Source organism: Scyliorhinus torazame, chromosome 5 (assembly GCF_047496885.1).
Source record: "Scyliorhinus torazame isolate Kashiwa2021f chromosome 5, sScyTor2.1, whole genome shotgun sequence".
NCBI classification, from domain to species: domain Eukaryota; kingdom Metazoa; phylum Chordata; class Chondrichthyes; order Carcharhiniformes; family Scyliorhinidae; genus Scyliorhinus; species Scyliorhinus torazame.
Genome location: NC_092711.1, coordinates 108,880,047 through 108,902,801, shown reverse-complemented (window position 1 = coordinate 108,902,801; position 22,755 = coordinate 108,880,047). Strand labels below are relative to the sequence as shown.

At 47.3% G+C, this 22,755-nt stretch overlaps 1 protein-coding gene across 1 annotated transcript in view; it reads left to right on the top strand.

Annotated features, from left to right (window-relative positions):
- LOC140417850 (uncharacterized) overlaps positions 1–22,755 on the top strand; it is a 61,893-nt gene that overhangs the window by 1,884 nt on the left and 37,254 nt on the right. Inside the window, exon 2 of the mRNA XM_072501295.1 lies at positions 17–1,006. Coding sequence (XP_072357396.1) covers positions 293–1,006 — 714 coding nt within the window. The 5' untranslated portion in view covers positions 17–292. The remainder of the gene's footprint in view (positions 1–16; positions 1,007–22,755) is intronic.

Here is a 22,755-nt window from a genome sequence, read left to right as displayed (position 1 = left end):
TAAATTCCTTTTACAGGATATTAGGAGAGGATTTGTGGACAGGAAAGAGAAAACAAACTTCAAGATCTTCAGAGTCAACAGGACCTGGGTATCTTCGGACTCTGAATATGGAAAGAGAAATATTTATCTGTTCTGTCTGTGGTTAAATATTTCAAACATCAGTGTGACTGGAAAAGCATCGAGACCCAGACACACATTGAGCGAGAGTGTTCTCGTAAACTGACTGTGGAAAGAGGTTTAACCAGTTGCACAGCCTGAGAAAACATCACACCATTCACAGCAGGAAGAGACCATGCTCATGTCCAACATGGAGAGACAAGATGACACCGACACCTCAGAAAAACCATGGATATGTGGGGACTGTGGGAAGGCATTCACTTGCCCATCCAAGTTGGAAACTCATCGACGTGTCCACACAGGGGAGAGGCCCTTCAGCTGCTCTTTATGTGGGAAAGATTTCAGTCAGTCATCCAACCTAGCGTTACACCAGCGAGTTCACACTGGAGAGAGGCCGTACACCTGCTCTGTCTGTGGGAAAGGATTCATTCAGTCATACAATCTAGCATTACACCGGCGAGTTCACACCGGGGAGAGACCATTCACCTGCTCTGTATGTGCGAAGGGATTCATTAATTCATCTAACCTAGTGGCACACCAGCGAGTTCACACTGGGGAGAAACCATTCAGCTGCACCTCCTGTGGAATGAGCTTTAGGCTTTCATCCACTCTGCTGAAACATCAGCGAGTTCACACGAAGGAGAAACCATTCAACTGCCCTGACTGTGGAAGGAGCTTCAGGCACTCAGGCAGTCTCATTGTACACCAGCGCGCTCACACTGGGGAGAGGCCATTCACCTGCTCCATGTGTGGGAAGGGATTCACAGATTCATGCCAACTGCTGAGACATGAACGGGTTCACACTGGGGAGAGGCCGTTCACCTGCTGCGATTGTGGGAAGGGATTCATTGATTCATCCCAGCTACTGAAACACCAGCGACGTCACAAGTGACTCAGGGATTGGATTCTGCTGTTATTGCTGCTGTTAATGACAAGCAGGCCCGAATCACATTAGTTCTGACAGTTGGGGTTTCTGCTAATGTTAATCCACTGTTTAACTGGGCTGGAGTTTATTATTCTGGATCTATAGCTGATTGTGTTCTCGGGGCTGCGGTGTCCCTTCTGGAACTGCTGTCTGTGATCTTTCCCCATAATCCAGGAACTCTCATCAGAAATTAGTTCGCAACAAGAGTCTGGACTTTTACTTCAATCTCAAATTGAGATTTTGTGTGAAACTCTACAATTGAATGTCTGAACATTCCGCTGATTAACATCGCCAATTAGAAATTGCTGATTAATCCTTGCTGACAATTCTTACTGACCTGTACATTACACACACAGACACCTCTGTTATCGGCCAGCGAGACTGGAACTGGGAATTGGTGGAGAATCGAGCTTTCCCAAATGCTATCCTCCAATCTGATTCAGAAATCCTTCGGCATGGGAATAGAGACAAGTTGAATCCAAGTAACAACTATAAGAAATGGCTATCTAATAACTGCATAATATCTTTTGCAATTTATGGAATATTACAGAAATAGCTCACTCTCATAAAGAAAGCTTCCCTAGCAGCTTGCTGGGTGACAAACACAGGACAGACCTGTTCCCTCTGCCAAGGACATATCTCTAGCACGGGCCCTGAAACAAGTAACCCTGATACGATTACGGGGCAGCAAGGTAGCATTGTGGATAGCACAATTGCTTCACAGCTCCAGGGTCCCAGGTTCGATTCCGGCTTGGGTCACTGTCTGTGCGGAGTCTGCACATCCTCCCTGTGTGTGCGTGGGTTTCCTCCGGGTGCTCCGGTTTCCTCCCACAGCCCAAAGATGTGCAGGTTAGGTGGACTGGCCATGATAAATTGCCCTTCGTGTCCAAAATTGCCCTTAGAGTTGGGTGGGGTTGCTGGGTTATGGGGATAGGGTGGAGGTGTTGGCCTTGGGTGGGATGCTCTTTCCAAGAGCCGGTGCAGACTCGATGGGCCGAATGGCCTCCTTCTGCACTGTAAATTCTATGAAATTCTATGTAAAAAAAATTCTATGATTGGATCTCAGGACACATAGCCTAAAGCAGTTGTCTGTGTGAATGTTAAAACAGGCTCTCGAGAGCAATAGATTTTGAAGTGATCAATACTGGCTTTAGCCCAACACCACACTCTGGCTCACACCAGTTAACCGTTCAGAGGAGAATGCCGTCACCAGCTGCAGAGACCAGAACTCACTCATCTGTCCGTTTGTCCTCCAGGTTGGTTAATAGGCTGGTGAAAAAGGCAGATGGAACACTTGCCTTTATCAATTGAGGCATAGATTACAAAAGCAGGGAGGCCATATTGGAGCTGTACAGAACTTTGGTGAGGCCGCAGCTGGAGTACTGCCATTCTGGTTGTCACATTATAGGAAGGATGTAATTGCACTGGAGCAAGTGCAGAGGTGATTCACCAGAATGTTGCCTGGGGTGGAACATTTAAGTTATGAAGTGAGGGTGGCTAGGCCTGGGTTGTTTTCGCTGGGGCAGAGAAGACAGGGGTGACCTGATGGAGGTGTACAAGATTATGAGGACCGTGGACAGAGTGGATACGGAACAGCTGTTCCAGTTGAAGGGTTAGTTACGAGAGGACACAGGTTCAAGGTGAGAGGCAGGAGGCTTAATGGGGATTTGAGGAAAAACATTTTTACCCAGAGGATGGTGACGGTCTGGAATGCACTGCCTGGGAGGGTGGTAGATGCGGATTGCCTCATATCCTTTCAAAAGTACCTGGATGAAGACTGGCACGACATAACATTCAAGGCTATGGGCCAAGCGCTGGTAAATGGGATTAGGTCGGCAGGTCAGATGTTTCTCATGCGATGGGGCAGACTCGATGGACTGAAGGGCCTCTTCTGCACCGTTATTCTGTGTTTCTGAGACGGGTTTACTATTATCACCTGTCTTGGGTCATGTGTTTTCCTGACCATTTAACTGCTGAATCATATTTAAACTGTTATTTCTCAATAAACTACTTTAAAATCGCTTCTGAGCTCAACCCCCTTTTAGACTATTCTGTGACTTGTGGACCTGAATGCTACAAGTGGTGTTAAGAGTGGTATCACAGGCACAGTTAAACGTGAATGGAGACATTCCTGAGTGAAGCCTGGGGTAGACAATGCCATTGATATATTACCGGAAACGACTGATAGATAGTCTGACAGAGAAAACAGACGATCCGGGGCTTATATATAACCCCACACGAAGGGGCAATTTAGCATGACCAATTCACCTAACCTGCACATCTTGGGCTGTGGGAGGAAACTGATGCACCCGGAGGAAACCCACGCGCACACGGGGAGAAAGTGCACACTCCTCAGAGACAGTTTCCCGAGGTCGGAATCAAATCTGGGTCCCTGCTGCTATGAGGCAGCAGTGCTAACCACTGTGCTGCCATGCTGCCCCAACAGACAGCTGAAGAATCTTTAAAGTCTGTGTATGAAGTTTGTTTGAACCAGATATATTTACAACGTGCCAGTAATTTGGAATTGTGTGAGATGACCTGCAGGTGGGGAGGATGAATCTAAGTTGATACTTATCATATTTTTCTATCAAAAGGTTTTACATTTATTATTGGTCGCAGCTGAAGCGATTGTGTTGCTGATTCTGATCATTCTCGTGGCATTACTAAGTTATCTATGGTATGTAATCAAGAAAACATGCATTGAAATAGCTTAAAATTGCGACGTCAGAAATTAGTTGTGAGAAGTTAATAAGGATATTCTCTCTCGGGTTGGGGAGATCTGTAAAAAAATTAGTGTCGAATAACACAATAAATTCTTCTGAAATGTGTTGACTATTATAGGACTATTTCAGTCTCTCTTCCTCCCATTGGGAACATTTTCAGGATTGACAAATACAGGGCAGTGTTAGCCTGTTGTCTCTGCCAAGGACATGTGGCTTGCACAGGGCCTGAAACAAGACAATCTTGGTGTATTTGTGATCTCAAGTCCAACATGTAAACCAGCTGCCTGTGTAAAGATTAAACAGGACGTCCGAGCAAGCGATGAGCCACAACCTGGCTTCATGGACATCCGATGGAAAATGAGGTTTTCACTTGAATATCTATTCCTGACTAATGGACAGTTGAATAAGTGATTGATGTAAGACCCTAGAAATAATGGTTATAAATGGGCTTTTGAGAGGGATAATCATATCAGGCAGTGGGCGGTGCACAGTGGTTAGCACTGCTGCCTCATAGCGCGAGGGACCCGGGTTCAATTCCAGCCTCACGTGACTGTGTGGAGTTCTCACTTTCTCCCGGTCTCTGCGTGGGTTTCCTCTGGTGCGCCGGTTTCTTCCCACAGTTCAAAGGTGTGAAGGTCAGGCAGGTTGGCTATGCAAAATTGCCCCTTTGTGTCCTGGGATGTGTACGTCAGGTTAAGGGGTTACAGGGAAGTGGGTTTGGGTGGCACGCACTTTCAGAGGGTCACTGAAGTCTCGATGGGCCGAATAGCCTCTTTCTGCACTGTCGGGATTCTGTGACCTCAGATATCAGAAATCTCTGAAATTCCACATGTCCTCATTGCTCTCAGTCAGGTAGAGTCAGTCACACGTGGCTCTGTCATGACGTTTCCATTCCTATTTTATCACACACCTCTCAGTGACACCACAACACAACATTTTTGCTCCTTTCCACCTTCTCTTCCTTTCCACCTTGTCCTCCTTTTATTGTCTAATAATAATAGTAACAGAGTAACACACACCAGAATAGGAATAACAGGCAGCTTATTGTCTAATAACTGTGACAAAGTAACAGGGGTGGCATAGTGGATAACACTGTTACCTTACAGCGCCTGGGTTCAATCCTGACCTTGGGTCACTGTGTGGAGTTTGTACATTCTTGCTGTGTCTGCACAGATTTCCTGTTGGTGCTCTTCTTTCCTCCCACACAGTACAAAGATGTGCAGGTTAGGTGGATTGGCTATGCTAAATTGTCCCTGGGAGGGGTTATGAGGATAGGGTGGGACTTTGGATTCAATGATCATAGAATTGCTACAGTGCAGGAGGCCATTTGGCCCATCGAGTCTGCACCGCCCCTCTGAAAGATCACCCAATCTGGGCCAATCTCCCACCCTATCCTCATAACCGCTCCCAGGGACAATTTAGCATAACAGTCCACCTCACCTGCACATCTTTGGACGGTGAGGGAGGAAACAAGAGCAGCGGCAGGAAATCTGTGCAGACACAGATGTGTTCACTCACACACACTGCAGCCTGACTTTTATTATGGGAACAGACACTGTGTTTGTTACTCTCAAAGTGAATGAATCCGTTGCTGTTTATCCTCTGGGCCCCATCTCCAGTGTTATTGTCTGATTGTCCCACTGAGACTCCCACTGTTATTATTGGACTATCAGCGAGTCAACCTGAGCCTGTGGCCACTCTCACCATCTGTAACCGTCACAATGCCCGGGTGATTGACGGCAGCTCCCGACCAATAGGAAAAGGAGGGGCGGAACGGAATTTCCCGACCGAAAGCGGCTGGTCCTCCAACCAATCGGAGTGAATGAGGGGCGGGGCCCGCTGTGATTGAAGCATGCGCAGTGTGGGTAATGGCGAAGGAGAAGCAACTTTTCTTCAGATCCGAAATTGGTAAGAGGCGTTTAACAGTATAGAGGCAGCGAGAGAAAGCGGGAGTGGGCGGAAACGTTGTGTAAAGCTGTTGCAATGGCAAACCTCGCAAAAGTTTACGGGACCCAATTTGTACCGAGCGGGGCTGCAGCTCTTCACGTTCGGCTCGGGTTAACGGCCGCCATCTTTAATGTGTATCAGCACGCATGCGCGTTTGTCATGTCTGTCGCGGGCGATGTTTCAATGAGTGGGAGGAGCTTGTTCCCCATTGTTCAGAATGGAGACAACTTGTCCATCAAACTGGATTAGTCTTTGAGTCCCAATGTCTTATTGATGCGAAGCGGTGGCAGAGATGGAAAGAAAAGGAAGCCAATCCTGTCCTCCAGATATTACTGTCTTATTAGATATCCTGTTCCATGTGTCCAAAGCACTGCGGCTCTGTTGAGCAGCACAGTAGCATAGTGGTTAGCACAATTGCTTCACAGCTCCAGAGTCCCAGGTTTGATTCCTGGCTGGGACACTCTGTGCGGAGTCTGCACGTTCTCCCCATGTCTGCGTGGGTTTCCTCCGGGTGCTCGGGTTTCCTCCCACAGTCCAAAGATGTGCAGGTTAGGTGGATTGGCCATGCTAAATTGCCCTTAGTGTCCAAAATTGCCCTTAAGGTTGGTTGAGTGGGGTTACTGGGTTATGGGGATAGGGTGGTGTGGGCTTGAACATAGAACATAGAAAATACAGCACAGAACAGGCCCTTCGGCCCACGATGTTGTGCCGAACCTTTGTCCTAGATTAATCATAGATTATCATTGAATTTACAGTGCAGAAGGAGGCCATTCGGCCCTTTGAGTCTGCACCGGCTCTTGGAAAGAGCACCCTACCCAAATTCAACACCTCCACCCAACACCAAGGGCAATTTTGGACACTTAAGGGCAATTTATCATGGCCAATCCAACTTTGGACTGTGGGAGGAAACCGGAGCACCCGGAGGAAACCCACGCAGACACGGGGAGGATGTGCAGACTCTGCACAGACAGTGATCCGAGCCGGAATCGAACCTGGGAACCTGGAGCTGTGAAGCAATTGTGCTATGCACAATGCTACCGTGCTGCCCTTGAGAACAAATAAACCTACACTGTATCATTTTACCGTAATCCATGCACCTATCCAATAGCAGCTTGAAGGTCCCTAATGTTTCTGACTCAACTACTTCCACAGGCAGTGCATTCCATGCCCCCACTACTCTCTGGGTAAAGAACCTACCTCTGATATCCCTCCTATATCTTCCACCTTAAATTTATGTCCCCTTGTAATGGTTTGTTCCACCCGGGGAAAAAGTCTCTGACTCTCTATCTATTCCCCTGATCATCTTATAAACCTCTATCAAGTCGCCCCTCATCCTTCTCCGTTCTAATGAGAAAAGGCCTAGCACCCTCAACCTTTCCTCGTAAGACCTACTCTCCATTCCAGGCAACATCCTGGTAAATCTTCTTTGCACCTTTTCCAAAGCTTCCACATCCTTCCTAAAATGAGGCGACCAGAACTGTACACAGTACTCCAAATGTGGGCTTACCAAAGTTTTGTACAGCTGCATCATCACCTCACGGCTCTTAAATTCAATCCCTCTGTTAATGAACGCGAGCACACCATAGGCCTTCTTCACAGCTCTATCCACTTGAGTGGCAACTTTCAAAGATGTATGAACATAGACCCCAAGATCTCTCTGCTCCTCCACATTGCCAAGAACTCTACCGTTAACCCTGTATTCCGCATTCATATTTGTCCTTCCAAATGGACAACCTCACACTTTTCAGGGTTAAACTCCATCTGCCACTTCTCAGCCCAGCTCTGCATCCTATCTATGTCTCTTTGCAGCCGACAACAGCCCTCCTCACTATCCACAACTCCACCAATCTTCGTATCGTCTGCAAATTTACTGACCCACCCTTCAAGTCCCTCATCCAAGTCATTAATGAAAATCACAAACAGCAGAGGACCCAGAACTGATCCCTGCGGTACGCCACTGGTAACTGGGATCCAGGCTGAATATTTGCCATCCACCACCACTCTCTGACTTGTATCGGTTAGCCAGTTTGTTATCCAACTGGCCAAATTTCCCACTATCCCATGCCTTCTTACTTTCTGCAGAAGCCTACCATGGGGAACCTTATCAAATGCATTACTAAAATCCATGTACACTACATCCACTGCTTTACCTTCATCCACATGCTTGGTCACCTCCTCAAAGAATTCAATAAGACTTGTAAGGCAAGACCTACCCCTCACAAATCCGTGCTGACTATCCCTAATCAAGCAGTGTCTTTCCAGATGCTCAGAAATCCTATCCTTCAGTACCCTTTCCATTACTTTGCCTACCACCGAAGTAAGACTAACTGACCTGTAATTCACAGGGTTATCCCTAGTCCCTTTTTTGAACAGGGGCACGACATTCGCCACTCTCCAATCCCCTGGTACCACCCCTGTTGACAGTGAGGACGAAAAGATCATTGCCAACGGCTCTGCAATTTCATCACTTGCTTCCCATAGAATCCTTGGATATATCCCGTCAGGCCCGGGGGACTTGTCTATCCTCAGGTTTTTCAAAATGCCCAACACATCTTCCTAACAAATATTTCCTCAAGCTTCCCAATCTGTTTCACACTGTCCTCTCCAACAATATGGCCCCTCTCATTTGTAAATACAGAAGAAAAGTACTCGTTCAAGACCTCTCCTATCTCTTCAGACTCAATACACAATCTCCCGCTACTGTCCTTGATCGGACCTACACTCGCTCGAGTCATTCTCATATTTCTCACATATGTGTAAAAGGCCTTGGGGTTTTCCTTGATCCTACCCGCCAAAGATTGTTCATGCCCTCTCTTAGCTCTCCTAATCCCTTTCTTCAGTTCCCTCCTGGCTATCTTGTATCCCTCCAATGCCCTGTCTGAACCTTGTTGCCTCAGCCTTACATAAGTCTCCTTTTTCCTCTTAACAAGACATTCAACCTCTCTTGTCAACCATGGTTCCCTCACTCGACCATCTCTTCCCTGCCTGAAAGGGACATACATACATACATTGGGTAGGATGCTCTTTCCAAGAGCCGGTGCAGACTCGATGGGCCAAATGGCCTCCTTCTGCACTGAAAATTCTATGATTCTATGAGTCACATGAAGACCCAAGGCAGAAGCTCACAACACGTGAGTAGACGTTGCCCTCAAATCAAGGGACTGCTGATGACAACGAGGGTCAGTGTGCAGCGGGGGGCATGAGCGGTCATCCTGGACCAGGGAGCAGGAGGAGGACTGACTGCGATGGATTTTGGAAACTCCTTTTACAGGAGATTAGACCATAAGACATATGAGCAGAATTAGGCCACTCGGGATCATTCTTGTGAACCTCCACTGGACCCTTTCCAAGACCAGCACATCCTTCCTTAGATATAGGGCCCAGAACTGCTCACAATACTCCAGATGGGGTTTGACCAGAGCTTTATACAGCCTCAGAAGCACATCCCTCGTCTTGTATTCTAGCCCTCTTGACATGAATGCTAACATTGCATTTGCCTTCTTAACTGCCGACTGAACCTGTACGTTAATCTTAAGAGAATCATGAACAAGGACTTCCAGTTACCTTTGTGCTTCTGATTTCCGAAACATTTTCCCATTTAGAAAATAGTCTATGCCTAAATTCCTTCTTCCAAAGTGCATAACCTCACACTTTTCCACATTGTATTTCATTTGCCACTTCATTGCCCACTCTCCTAGCTTGTCCAAGTCCTTCTGCAGCCCTCGTGCTTCCTCAATACTAACTGTCCCCCTTTAGATCTTTGTATCATGTGCAAACTTAGCAACAGTGCTTTCAGTTCCTTCTTCCAAATCATGAATGTATATTGGAAAAAGTTGTGGTCCCAGCACAGACCACTGAGGCACACCACTAGTCACCGGCTGCCATCCTGAAAAAGACCCTTTTATCCCCACTCTCTGCCTTCTGCCGGCCAGCCAATCCTCTATCTATGCCAGGATCTTGCCCTTAACACCATGGGCTCTTAACATATTTAACAGTCTACTGTGCGGCACCTTGTCAAAGACCTTCTGGAAATCTAAATAAATCACGTCCACTGGTTCTCCTTTGTCTATCTTCCATGCTACCTCCTCAAACGGACTTGTTCGACATGACCTCCCTTTGACAAAGCTGTGCTGACTCAGTCCTATTTTACCATGTACTTCCCAATACTCCGCGATCTCAGCTTTAATAACGGACTCCAAAATCTTAGCAATGACCGAAGTCAGGCTAACCGGCCTCGAAGTTCCCATCTTCTGCCTTCCTCCCTTCTTAAACAGCGGTGTTACATTAGCCACTTTCCAGTCCTCTGGGACCCTTCCTGCCTCCAGTGATTTCTGAAAGATCACCACCAATGCCTCCACAATTTCCTCAGCTATCTCTTTTGGAACCCTGGGGTTCTAAACCCATCCGGTCCAGGTGGTTTATCTACCTTCAGACCTTTCCCCAGAACCTTCTCCTTAGTGATGGCCACTGCACCCACCTCGGCCCCCTGATTCTCCTGGATCTCTGGCATCCCACGTGTCTTCCACCATGAAGACTGATGAAAAGTAACTGTTCAGTTGCTCTGCCATTTCTTTGTTTCCTATTATTACTTCTCCAGCCACATTTTCCAGTGGTCCAATGTCTATATTTGCCTCTCTCTTACCTTTTATATATTGAAAAAAACTCTTCATATCTTCACTTATTACTAGCTAGCTTGCACTTCTATTTCATCTTCCTTTATTGCTTTTATAGTTGTCCTCTGATCGCTTTTAAAGGCTTCCCAATCCTCTGGCTTCCCACTAATCCTCGCCAAATTGTATGCTGTTTCATTTGCTGTCCTTGACTTCCCTCTTCAACCATGGATGCCTTGTCTCCCCTTTAGCATGTTTCCTCCTCCTTGGGATGACTTTCTGTTGTGAATTGGACATTTTGAAATCTCTCTCAGTGTACCGGAACAGGGGCAGGAATGTGGCGACTAGGGGATTTTCACAGTAACTTGATTGCAGTGCTAATTACGTGTGACAATAAAGATTATTATATTATAATTGGGGGGATAAAACTCATGCAGATTTGCAGCTCCACAAAGTGTTTCCAACTCCTCCCACACATCTCCTTAACAGGTTGACGCATTTATTTGTCTTGACTAAAAGGGTGGTCACTGGTGGCACGGTGGTGCAGTGGTTAACACTGCCGTCTCACTGTGCCGAGAACCAGGTTCGATCCCAGCCCCGGGTCACTATACGTGGGGCGTTTGCACATCTCTGCACATTCTCCCCATGTCTAAGTGGATTGGCCACGCTAAATTGCCCCTTAATTGGAAAAAAAATAATTGACGTTGAATGGGCATCTTGACAAATACATGAAGAGGATGGGAATAGAGGGATACGGACCCCGGAAGTGCAGAAGATTTTAGTTTAGATGGGCAGCATGGTCGGCACGGGCTTGGAGGGCCGAAGGGCCTGTTCCTGTGCTGCACTGTTCTTTGTTCTTTGTTGTTCTAAATTTATTTTTAAAAAGGCTTGTCTCTTTCCTGATGTTCACAATTAAAGGGGTGGGTTCCCCAGGAGATGGCTGACATTTCAGGGGACAGTAAATTAATAATGGACAGAGATATGTCTCGTGTTGTTACATGGCACAGATTAGATATATTATTTGCAGTTTGTAATAAAGTAAATTTGTTCTGATATATATATATATATATATATATATATATATATGGTTAGGTGGATTGGCCATGATAAATTGCCCTTAGTGTCCAAAATTGTTCTTAGTGTTGGGTGGGGTTACTGGGCTATGGGGATAGGGTGGAGGTGTTGACCTTGGGTAGGGTGCTCTTTCCAAGAGCCGGTGCAGACTCGATGGGTCGAATGGCCTCCTTCTGCACTGTAAATTCTATGATAATCTATGATAAGACTGCAGCTATGTCATAGATTTCCAGTCATCTCTTCCCTCAGAGGGTTGTTAGTCTTTGGATTTCTCTTTCAGAGGGACCAGTTGTATCTGAAAAATTAAAATGAAAATCGCTTCTTGTCACAAGTAGGCTTCAATTAAGTTACTGAGAAAAGCCCCTAGTCGCCACATTCCGGCGCCTGTTCGGGGAAGCTGGTACGGGAATTGAACCGTGCTACCGGCCTGCCTTGGTCTGCTTTCAAAGCCAGTGATTTAGCCCTGTGCTAAACAGCCCCTATCTGGGGATCATTGAATATATCAAAGCACAAGTTTGACAGATATTTTATTGACAATGGAGTTAAGGGTTATGGACAACAGGTAGGAAAATAGAGAGAAAGCTGAGATGAGGATGTGGTGAAGCTTTGGAATTCTCTACCCCAGAGGAATGTGGAGCCTCAGTCATCTGGGATATTCAAGACAAATATTGGTAGGTTTCTAGATATTGAAGATATCGAGGGATATGGGGATTGTGTGGGAAAATGGTGCTGGGGTAGATCGGCCTAGGATCGCATTGAATGGTTGAGCAGACTCAGTGGGCCGAATGGCCTACTCTTGCTCCTATTCTAATAGAACATAAGAACTAGGAGCAGGAGTAGGCCATCTGGCCGCTCGAGCCTGCTCCACCATTCAATGAGATCATGGCTGATCTTTTGTGGACTCAGCTCCACTTTCCTGCCCGAACACCATAACCCTTAATCCCTTTATTCTTCAAAAAACTATCTATCTTTATCTTAAAAACATTTAATGAAGGAGCCTCTACTGCTTCACTGGGCAAGGAATTCCATAGATTCACAACCCTTTGGGTGAAGAAGTTCCTCCTAAACTCAGTCCTAAATCTGCTTCCCCTTATTTTGAGGCTATGCCCCCTAGTTCTGCTTTCACCCGCCAGTGGAAACAACCTGCCCGCATCTATCCTGTCTATTCCCTTCATAATCTTATATGTTTCTATAAGATCCCCCCTCATCCTTCTAAATTCCAACGAGTACAGTTCCAGTCTACTCAGCCTCTCCTCGTAATCCAACCCCTTCAGATCTGGGATTAACCTAGTGAATCGCCTCTGCACACCCTCCAGTGCCAGTACGTCCTTTCTCAAGTAAGGAGACCAAATCTGAACACACTACTCCAGGTGTGGCCTCACTAACACCTTATACAATTGCAGCATAACCTCCCTAGTCTTAAACTCCATCCGTCTAGCAATGAAGGACAAAATTCCATTTGCCTTCTTAATCACCTGTTGCACCTGTAAACCAGCTTTTTGCGACTCATGCACTAGCACACCCAGGTCTCTCTGCACAGCAGCATGTTTTAATATTTTATCATTTAAATAATAATCCCTTTTGCTGTTATTCCTACCAAAATGGATAACCTCACATTTGTCAACATTGTATTCCATCTGCCAGACCCTAGCCCATTCACTTAGCCTATCCAAATCCCTCTGCAGACTTCCAGTATCCTCTGCACTTTTTGCTTTACCACTTATCTTAGTGTCGTCTGCAAACATGGACACATTGCCCTTGGTCCCCAACTCCAAATCATCTATGTAAATTGTGAACAGTTGTGGGCCCAACACTGATCCCTGAGGGACACCACTAGCTACTGATTGCCAACCAGAGAAACACCCATTAATCCCCACTCTTTGCTTTCTATTAATTAACCAATCCTCTATCCATGCTACTACTTTCCCCTTAATGCCATGCATCTTTATCTTATGCAGTAACCTTTTGTGTGGCACCTTGTCAAAGGCTTTATGGAAATCCAGATATACCACATCCATTGGCTCCCTGTTATCTACCGCACTGTTAATGTCCTCAAAAAATCCTCTAAATTAGTTAGGCAAGATCTGCCCTTTATGAACCCATGCTGCGTTTGCCCAATGGGACAATTTACATCCAGATGCCTCGCTATTTCTTCCTTGATGATAGATTCCAGCATCTTCCCTACTACTGAAGTTAAGCTCACTGGCCTATAATTACCCGCTTTCTGCCTACCTCCTTTTTTAAACAGTGGTGTCACGTAATCTCTGTGTCCTGGTCAGGAAGCAGAGAGCTGAGCTTGGATCTGTCAATCAACATGAATCAGCACCTTCAGGAGAATTGGGAGGATGAATATTAGATACAGCAGAGTGAGAATGGAGGGAGATTGTGTGGGATGGAGATTTACAGATTTTGGAGACCGAGAGAGGAAATAATGTTCCATAGGAACTAGAATTGTCTGTTCTGAATTTCTATCCCGTACTAACAATGATGACTTTTGTAAATTGTATTTAAAGGATATTGGAAGAGGAGGAATTATAGACAGAAATCTCAAACATCACGTCTTGATGTGACAAACTCACTCGATTCCTTCTGATCTGAATATCATCGGGCTCTGAATATCATTGGCGAGAAGGAGAAATGTTTGTCTGATCTATCAGCTTCAAAACATTTTAAATGTGAGTGTGATGGGAAAAGCACCAAGACCCACACAACACACACCCGAGTGAGAGTGTTCCAGTGAACTGACTGTGGAAAGAGCTTCAAGGTGTGATACAGCCTGAAAAAACATCACACTATTCACAGTGAGGAGAGACAGTGCACATGGTCTGCGTGCAGACAAGGCTTCCACTGACTGTCCAATCTGGAGACACGAGACCCAAAACATGGAGAAACCGTGGAAATGTGGAGACTGTGGGAAGGGATACAGAGTCCCATCTCTGCTGGAGATTCATCGCCGCAATCACACTGGGGAGAGGCCGTTCACCTGCTCTCAGTGTGAGAAGGGATTTACTCAGTTATCCACCCTGCAGTCACACCAGCGGGTTCACACAGGGGAGAGGACATTCACCTGCTCTCGGTGTGGGAAGGGATTCACTCGGTTATCCACCCTGCAGGCACACCAGCGAATTCACACTGGGGAGAGGCCGTTCACCTGCTCTCAGTGTGAGAAGGGATTCGCTCAGTTATCCACCCTGCAGACACACCAGCGAGTTCACACTGGGGAGAGGCCGTTCACCTGCTCTCAGTGTGGGAACGGATTTATTGATTCATCCACCCTGCAGAGACACCAGCGAGTTCACACTGGAGAGAGGCCGTTCATCTGCTCTAAGTGTGGGAAGGGATTTATTGATTCATCCACCCTGCGGAAACATCAGCAAGTTCACACTGGGGAGAGGCCATTCACCTGCTCCCTCTGTGGGAAAGGATTCACACTGTTATCCAACCTGCAGAGACATCAGCGAGTTCACACTGGGGAGAAGCCATTCACCTGCTCTTAGTGTGGGAAGGGATTACATAGAAAATAGGAGCAGGATGAGACCATTTGGCCCTTTGCACCTGCTCCGCCATTCATTATGATCATGGCTTACCATCCATAGCCTAATCCCGCTTTCCCCTTCATATCCTTTGATCCCCTTCGCCCTCAGTGCTATATCCATCTGCTTCTTGAAAACATACAATGTATTGGCCTCAACTATTTCCTGTGGTAACAAATTCCACAGGCTCACCACTCTCTGGTTGAAGAAATTACTCATCTCTGTCCTAAATGGTTTACCCCCTATCCTCAGACTGCGACCTCTGGTTCTGTACACTCCCACCATCGGGAAAATCTTTCCTGCATCTACCCTGTCAAGTCCTGTTAGAATATTATAGGTTTCTCTGAGGTCCCCCATTCTTCTGAACTCCAGCGAATACAATCCTAACATTCAATCTCTCGTCCGTCAGTCCCACCATCCCAGGAATCAGTCTGGTAAACCTTTGCTGCACTCCCTCTGGAGCAAGAACATCCTTCCTAAGGAGACCGAAACTGCACGCAATATTCCAGGTACTGCCTCACCAAGGCCCTATATAATTGCAGCAAGATATCCCTGCTCCTGTATTCAAATCCGTTCGCAATGAAGACCAGCATACCATTTGCCTTCATTACCGCCTGCTACAGCTGCATGCTTTCCTTCAGTGACCAGTGTACGAGGACACCCAGGTCTCAATGCACATTCCCCTCGTAATTTATGGCCATTCAGCTAATAGTCTGCCTTCTCATTTTTTTTTTAATGAACAATTTTATTGAGGTATTTTTGGCATTGTAAACAGCCACAGTGTACCATTATCATGTGCCATTATCACGAGAAACATAGTGCAAAAAAACAAGTCATCTCTCACAAACACCCGCCTATTTATCCCCCTACTCTACTCTACTCACCACACACCCCCTCCCCCCCGCCCGCTGACGTTTAATTCTCCGCAAAGAAGTCGATAAACGGTTGCCACCTTCGGGCGAACCTTGTCATTGATCCTCTTAAGGCGAACTTAATTTTTTCCAAACCGAGAAAACTTTCGGACATGGCAAGCTATATTTCAGTCTTTGGGTGCTTTGAGTCCCTCCATGCCAGCAGTATTCGTCGCCAGGCTACCAGGGAAGCAAAGGCCAAGGCGTCGGCCTCTTTCTCCTCCTGGACTCCCGGGTCTTCCAAAACCCCAAAAATTGCCACCTCTGGACTCATCGCCACCCTTGTTTTCAAAACCTGGGACATGAAGTCCGCAAAACCCTCCCAGTATCTCCTAAATTTTGGACATGCCCAGAACATGTGGACATGGTTCGCTGGTTCTCCTGCGCATCTAGCACACTTGTCCTCCAGTCCAAAGAATTTACTCATCCGGGCCACCGCCATGTGTGCCAGATGGACGACCTTGAATTGAATCAGGCCGAGCCTTGCGCATGTTGGAGTTGAGTTTACCCTACTCAGGGCTTCCGCCCATACGGCGTCCTCCATCTCCTCACCGAGTTCCTCCTCCCACTTAAGTTTCAGTTCCTCTGTCTGAGACTCCTCCGCTCTCATGAGCTCTTTATAGACGTCCAAGACTCTCCCTTCTCCCATTTCTCCCTTGGAAACTACTCTGTCCTGGATCCCGTTTGGTGGGAGGCGTGGGAAGGATGGGACCTATCTGCAAATGAAATCAGGTACTTGCAAGTACCTGAAGTCCTTTCCCCATGCCAGTCCAAATCTCTGCTCCAGCTCCCTTATGCTCAAAAAACTCCCTACTAGGAACAAATCGCCCATCCACCCCGCCCCCACCCTTCGCCATGCTCGGAACCCGCCATCCATGTTCCCCAGGTTAAAACGGTGGTTGTCACAGATTGGGGACGAGACCGATGCTCTCACCTCCCCCACATGTTTCCTCCACTGGCCCCAGATCCACAGGGCCGCCACCACTACAGGGCTGGTGGAGTACCTGGCCGGCGGGAGCAGCAGAGGAGCCGTGACCAGGGCTGCTAGACTGGTGCCCCTGCATGAAGCTGCCTCCAGCCACCCCCAAATAGACCCCGTACTCACCATCCATTTCCTTATCATGGCTATATTGGCTGCCCTGTAGTAGTTGCTAAGATTCGGCAGCGTCAGTCCCCCCTCGCTGCGATTCCTCTCTAGCATCACTTTCTTCATCCGCGGGGACTTCCCCGCCCAAACAAAGCCCCTAATAATTTTATCAACCCGTTTAAAGAAGGATGAAAATTGGGAGGCACTGGAAAATAAATAGGAATCTCGGGAGGATCGTCATCTTCACCGTCTGCACTCTCCCCGCAAGTGATAGCGGGAGTGCATCCCATCTCCGGAACTCACTCTTCATTTGCGCCACCACCCTGGTCAAATTTAACTTGTGTAGCCTGCCCCAGTCTCGCGCCACCTGTATCCCCAAGTATCGGAAGCACTTCCCGACCAGCCTAAATGGAAGCCCCTTCAACCTATTCTCCTTGCCCCTCGCCTGTACCACAAACATCTCGCTCTTTGTCATATTTAGCTTGTACCCAGAGAATCAGCCAAATTCTCTCAGTGTTTCCATTATACCATCCATCCCGGTCAGTGGGTCCGATACGTATCGAAGCAAGTCGTCTGCGTAGAGCGAGACCCTATGCTTAATCCCCCCGACTATTCCTTTCCAACCCCTGGCTGCTCTCAGAGCAATCGCCAGCAAACAGCAATGGAGAGAGTGGGCATCCCTGTCTGGTCCCGTGGTGTAGTCTAAAATAATCGGATGTTGTCCTATTCATCCTTACGCTAGCTTCCGGGGCCTGATATAGCAATCTGACCCAGTCGATGAAGCCCTCCCCGAACCCGAACTGTCCCAATACCTCCCACAAATAGTCCCACTCCACCCGGTCAAAGGCCTTCTCGGCATTCATTGCCACCACTAATTCCACCTCTCTGCCCTCTGGGGGCATCATGATCACGTTAAGTAGTCTTCTTAAGTTGGCTGTCAGCTGTCTACCTTTAACGAACCCAGTTTGGTCTTCCCCAATTACCTCCGGTACCCAGTCCTCAATTCTAAACGCCAAGACCTTGGCCAGCGGCTTAGCGTTAACATTGTTCAGGGAGATTGGCCTATATGACCCACACGCTTCCGGGTTCTCGTGCCGTTTTAGTATCAGCGAGATGGTGGCTTGTGACATCGTCGGGGGTAGAGACCCTCTGTCCCTCGCCTCATTAAACACCCTGGTCAGAACCGGCCCCACTATCTCCGGGAACTTTTTGTAGAACTCTACCGGGTATCCATTCGGCCCCGGGGCTTTGCCCTACTGCATGTCCTTCAAGCCACCCAGTATTTCCTCCACCCTGATCGGGGCCCCCAACCCGTCTACTAGCCCCCTTCCCACTTTAGGGAAGGTCAGTCCGTCCAAGAAGCGCCTCATCCCTTCCGGCCCCTCGGGGTTCCGAGGTATAGAGCTTGCTATAGAAATCCCGAAACACCTTGTTCAGTCCTGTTGGGTGGTCCACTTTGTTTCCCTCACCATCCGCTACCCAACCTATTTCTCTGGCTACTTCCTTCTTCCAGAGTTGTTGCGCAAGCATTCTACTGGCTTTCTCCCCATGTTCATAGATCGCGCCCCTTGCCTTCCTGAGCTGTTCCACAGCCTTACTCGTGGACAGCACTCCCACTTCCATCTGTCTCTGAGTAGGTCCTCCCTCGGGGACTCCGCATATTCCTTGTCCGTCTGGTGAATCTCCCTGACCAGTCTGTCCATTTCCGCTCTGAACCGTTCTATCCCTATGGGCTTGTATAGAGATCAATTCCCCTCTCACCACCGCCTTCAGCGCCTCCCACAGGACCGCTGCTGAGACTTCCTCTGTGTCATTGACCTGCATATAGTTCTGCATACACTTCCTCAGGTCTCTCACACACCCCCTCATCCACTAGTAATCCGACATCCAGTCTCCATTGCGGGCGCAGGTAACTCTCTTTGCAGACCTGCAAGTCAACCCAGTGTGGGGCATGGTCCGAAATAGTGATCGCCGAGTATTCCGTGTCCTTTATCCCAACTAAACAATCCCTACTCATGATGAAAAAGTCAATTCTAGAATAGACTTTATGGACATGTGAGTAAAACGAAAACTCCTTTCCCATCGGCCGACTGGCTCTCCATGTATCTACATCCCCCATTTGCTCCATGAACCGATCAGTTCCCTTGCCATTGCTGGGACCCTACCCGTTCTGGAGCATGACCGGTCTAGGCCGGGGTCGAGAACCATGTTAAAGTCTCCACCCATAATCAGCTTGCGTGAGTCCAAGTCGGGAATTTTCCCCAACAGCCTTTCAATGAAGTCTGCATCGTCCCAGTTTGGGGCATATACATTCACCAGGACTACCCTCATTCCCTCAAGCTTGCCGCAGACCATAAGGAATCTGCCACCCCATCAGCAATTGTGTCCTCCGCCTTAAATAGAACCCGTTTATTGATCATAATTTCCACCCCCCTGGATTTGGAGTCTAAACCCGAGTGGAAGACCTGGGTAATCCAGCCCTTCCTGAATCTAGTGTGATCACTCACTTCCAAGTGTGTCTCCTGCAGCATGATTCCGTCCGCCTTTAAAGCTCGCAGATGTGCAAACAGACACGTCCTCTTGACTGGCCCGTTTAACCCTCTGACATTCCAGGTGATCAGCCTGGTTGGAGGGCATCCGGCCCTCCCCCTACGCCAATCAGCCATAACCTTTCCTGGGCCCGCCTCCAGCCCATGTGCCGCGCCTCTTCCGGTTCGCCACCTGGCGGCTCCCACCCCCAACCTCCTGTCTGTTACTTGATTCAAATCCCTCCCATGTCAGAATAGCTCCCCCCGACCCCCCCACCCCCCCCCCCCACCCCCAGCAACAACCCTCTGTAACCCAACCCCTGCCATATACTGGCTGTATGCACACCCCCCACCTGGCTTCCGTTGACCAGCTTTCTCAGCGAGCCCGATGACTCATCACTCCGCCCACTTGTCTCGCTCTCATTGTTCCCCCTCTCCCATCCCCCCGCCCATCAACACATAACCTTGCATGTCTCCAAATAATACTGCATCTCCTTTCATTTGCCCACTCACTCAACTTGTGCAAATCACACTGAAGGATCTCTGCATCCTCCTCACAGCTCACCCTCCCATGCAATTTGGTGTCATCTGCAAATTTGGAAATATTGCATTTTGTCCTCTCCTCCAAATCATTAATATATAGTGTGGCACAATGGTTAGCACCGCTGCTTCACAGCACTGAGGACCAGGGTTCAATCCTGGCCCCGGGGCACTGACCGTGTGGAGACAACGTCTCCCCGTGTCTGCATGGGTCTCACCCCAGAACCCAAAGATGTGCAGGCTAGATGGATTGGCCCTAATAAATTGCCTCTTAATTGGAAAAAAAGAATTGGGTACTTTACATTTTTTTTAAATCAATTAATATATCTTGTGAATATCTGGGGACCTAGCACCGACCCCTGTGGTACCCCACCCGTCACTGCCTGCCAATTGGAAAAACATCCATTCATTCCTACTTTTGTTTCCTGTCTACCAACCTGTTTTCTATCTATCTCAATACACTACCCCTAATCCCATGTTCCTTAATTTTACACATTTAATATCTTATGTGGGACTTTGTCAAAAGCCATCTGAAAGTCCAAATATACCACATCCACTGACTCCCCCTCATCAACTCTACCAGTTATACCCTCGAAGAATTCCAGTAGATTTGTCAAGCATGATTTCCCCTTCATAAATCCATGCTGATTCTGTCCAATCCTGCCACTGTTTTCTAAGTACTTTGCTATAACATTTTTGATAATGGTTTTCTCGAATTTTCCCCACTGCTGATGGTCTATAATTCCCTGATTTCTCTCTATCTCACTTTTTAAATAGTGGAGTTGCATAAATCACCCTCCAATCTTCAGGAACTGTTCCAGAGTCTGTAGAATCCTGGAAGATGACCATCAATGCATCCACTATTTCTAGAGCCACTTCCTTAAGTACTTTGGGAAGCAGATTATTAGGCGCTGGGGATTCTTCAGCCGTCAATCCCATCAATTTCTCCAACACCATTTCTCGAATATTGATCTCCTTCAGTTCCTCCCTCTCACTAAATCCTGCATTCCCCAACATTTCTAGTATCTGCTATGTGAAGACAGAACCAAAGTATGTATTTATTTGCTCACCCATTCCTTTGTCCCCTATTATACATTCCCCTGTTTCGGACTGTAAGGAACCTACATTTGGCTTCACCAATCTTTTTCTCTTCACATTCCTATAGAAACTTTTACAATCAGCCTAATTTCCTGTTTTATGCCATTCCCAACATCACCACTGCAGTTTGGGAGTCTATATACAATGCCCACTAATTATTTTGCCCCAGCTCTACCCATACAGATTGCACATTGTCGGAGTTAATATCCTTCCTCACTATTGCATTAATTTCCTCTTTAACCAGCACTGCCTCGCCACTGCCATTTCCTTTTTGGCTGTCCTTCCTAAATACTGAATATATTCAATTCCCATCCCTGGTCATCCTGCAGCCATGTCTCTATAATCCCGATTATCTCACACCCGTTTGTGCGTCGATTTGGGCGATTCACTCGGTTATGCTGTCTACAGTCACACCAGGGAGTTCATACTGGGGAGAGGCCATTCACCTGCTCACAATGTGCAAAGGGACTTTGTAATTTATCGCACTTTCTGAGACACCAACAGGTTCACAACTAATTACAGGGATTGGATTCTGCTGTTATAGTTTCTGTTCTCAATTACATCCAGACTGCATTTTATTCATTATGTTGGTCAATGGGGATGGTCAGAGGGTTTCTTTCTGCTGGACTGGCCGGTCTCACGACTTCGCCTCCAGTGGGCTGATTCTCTCTGAGCCTTCTTGCGAGTATCTAGTTTCATATTTCACAAGGAATGAAAGGGGGTTTGGAGGTTAGAAGATGTTTCATTACCATTTCTGTTTGGATACCCCAAAACTCATGCCATATTGCCATGAAGATGGGCTATGGTGGTTACATGGTTCTTTTGTTTAATTTATCTTGGTGCTTCTCACAGAAGAAAACTATCAGGGTATGAGGGGCAAGCTGTCTGAGGTGCACTGGCAAACTATATTAAGTAGTATGGTGGGAGACAGACAATCAGTAATATTTAAGGAATTATTACAGATTGACACGGGGATCGGTTAGCTCAGTTGGCTGGATGGCTGGTTTGTGCGGAGTGACACCAACAGCACACGTTAAATTGCCATACCGGCTGAGGTTAGCCATGGATTGTGTCAGTATTTATGCTCCACATGATCCTCCACCACCCCTCTACATCTCCCCCCCCATCAGCATCTCATTCTATTCCTTTCTCCATCATTTGTGTATCTAGCTTTACGTCCAATGGATTCATGCTGTTCACCTCAACCACTCGCTGTGGAGTGAGTTCCACATTCTCACCACTCGCTGGGTAAAGAGGTTTCTACTGAAATTCCTATTGGATTATTGAATCCATTCATAATCTTAAAGATTTTCTACAGGTCATCATTCAGTCTTCTCTTTTCCCGAAAAAAGCAGCCCCAGCCTTTCCTGGGTGTTAAATGCTCTCAGTTCTGAATATTTTGAATCTTTGTTGCACCTTCTCCAGTGCCTCTATTTCCTTTTTCTAAATGGAGATAATCAATGTTGACAGAGCTCCCAGTGTAGTCCAACCCTGGTTCTAAACAAGTTGAACATTTCCTCCGTGCCTTTCAATTCTATCCCTCTACAATGGAACCCTATATAGGGGCCCCACACTTTAGGAAAGTTGTGAAGTTCTTAGAGACAGTGTAGCAGACATTAACAAGAATGGCACCAGAGTTGATGGACTCCAGTTAGTTGGAGT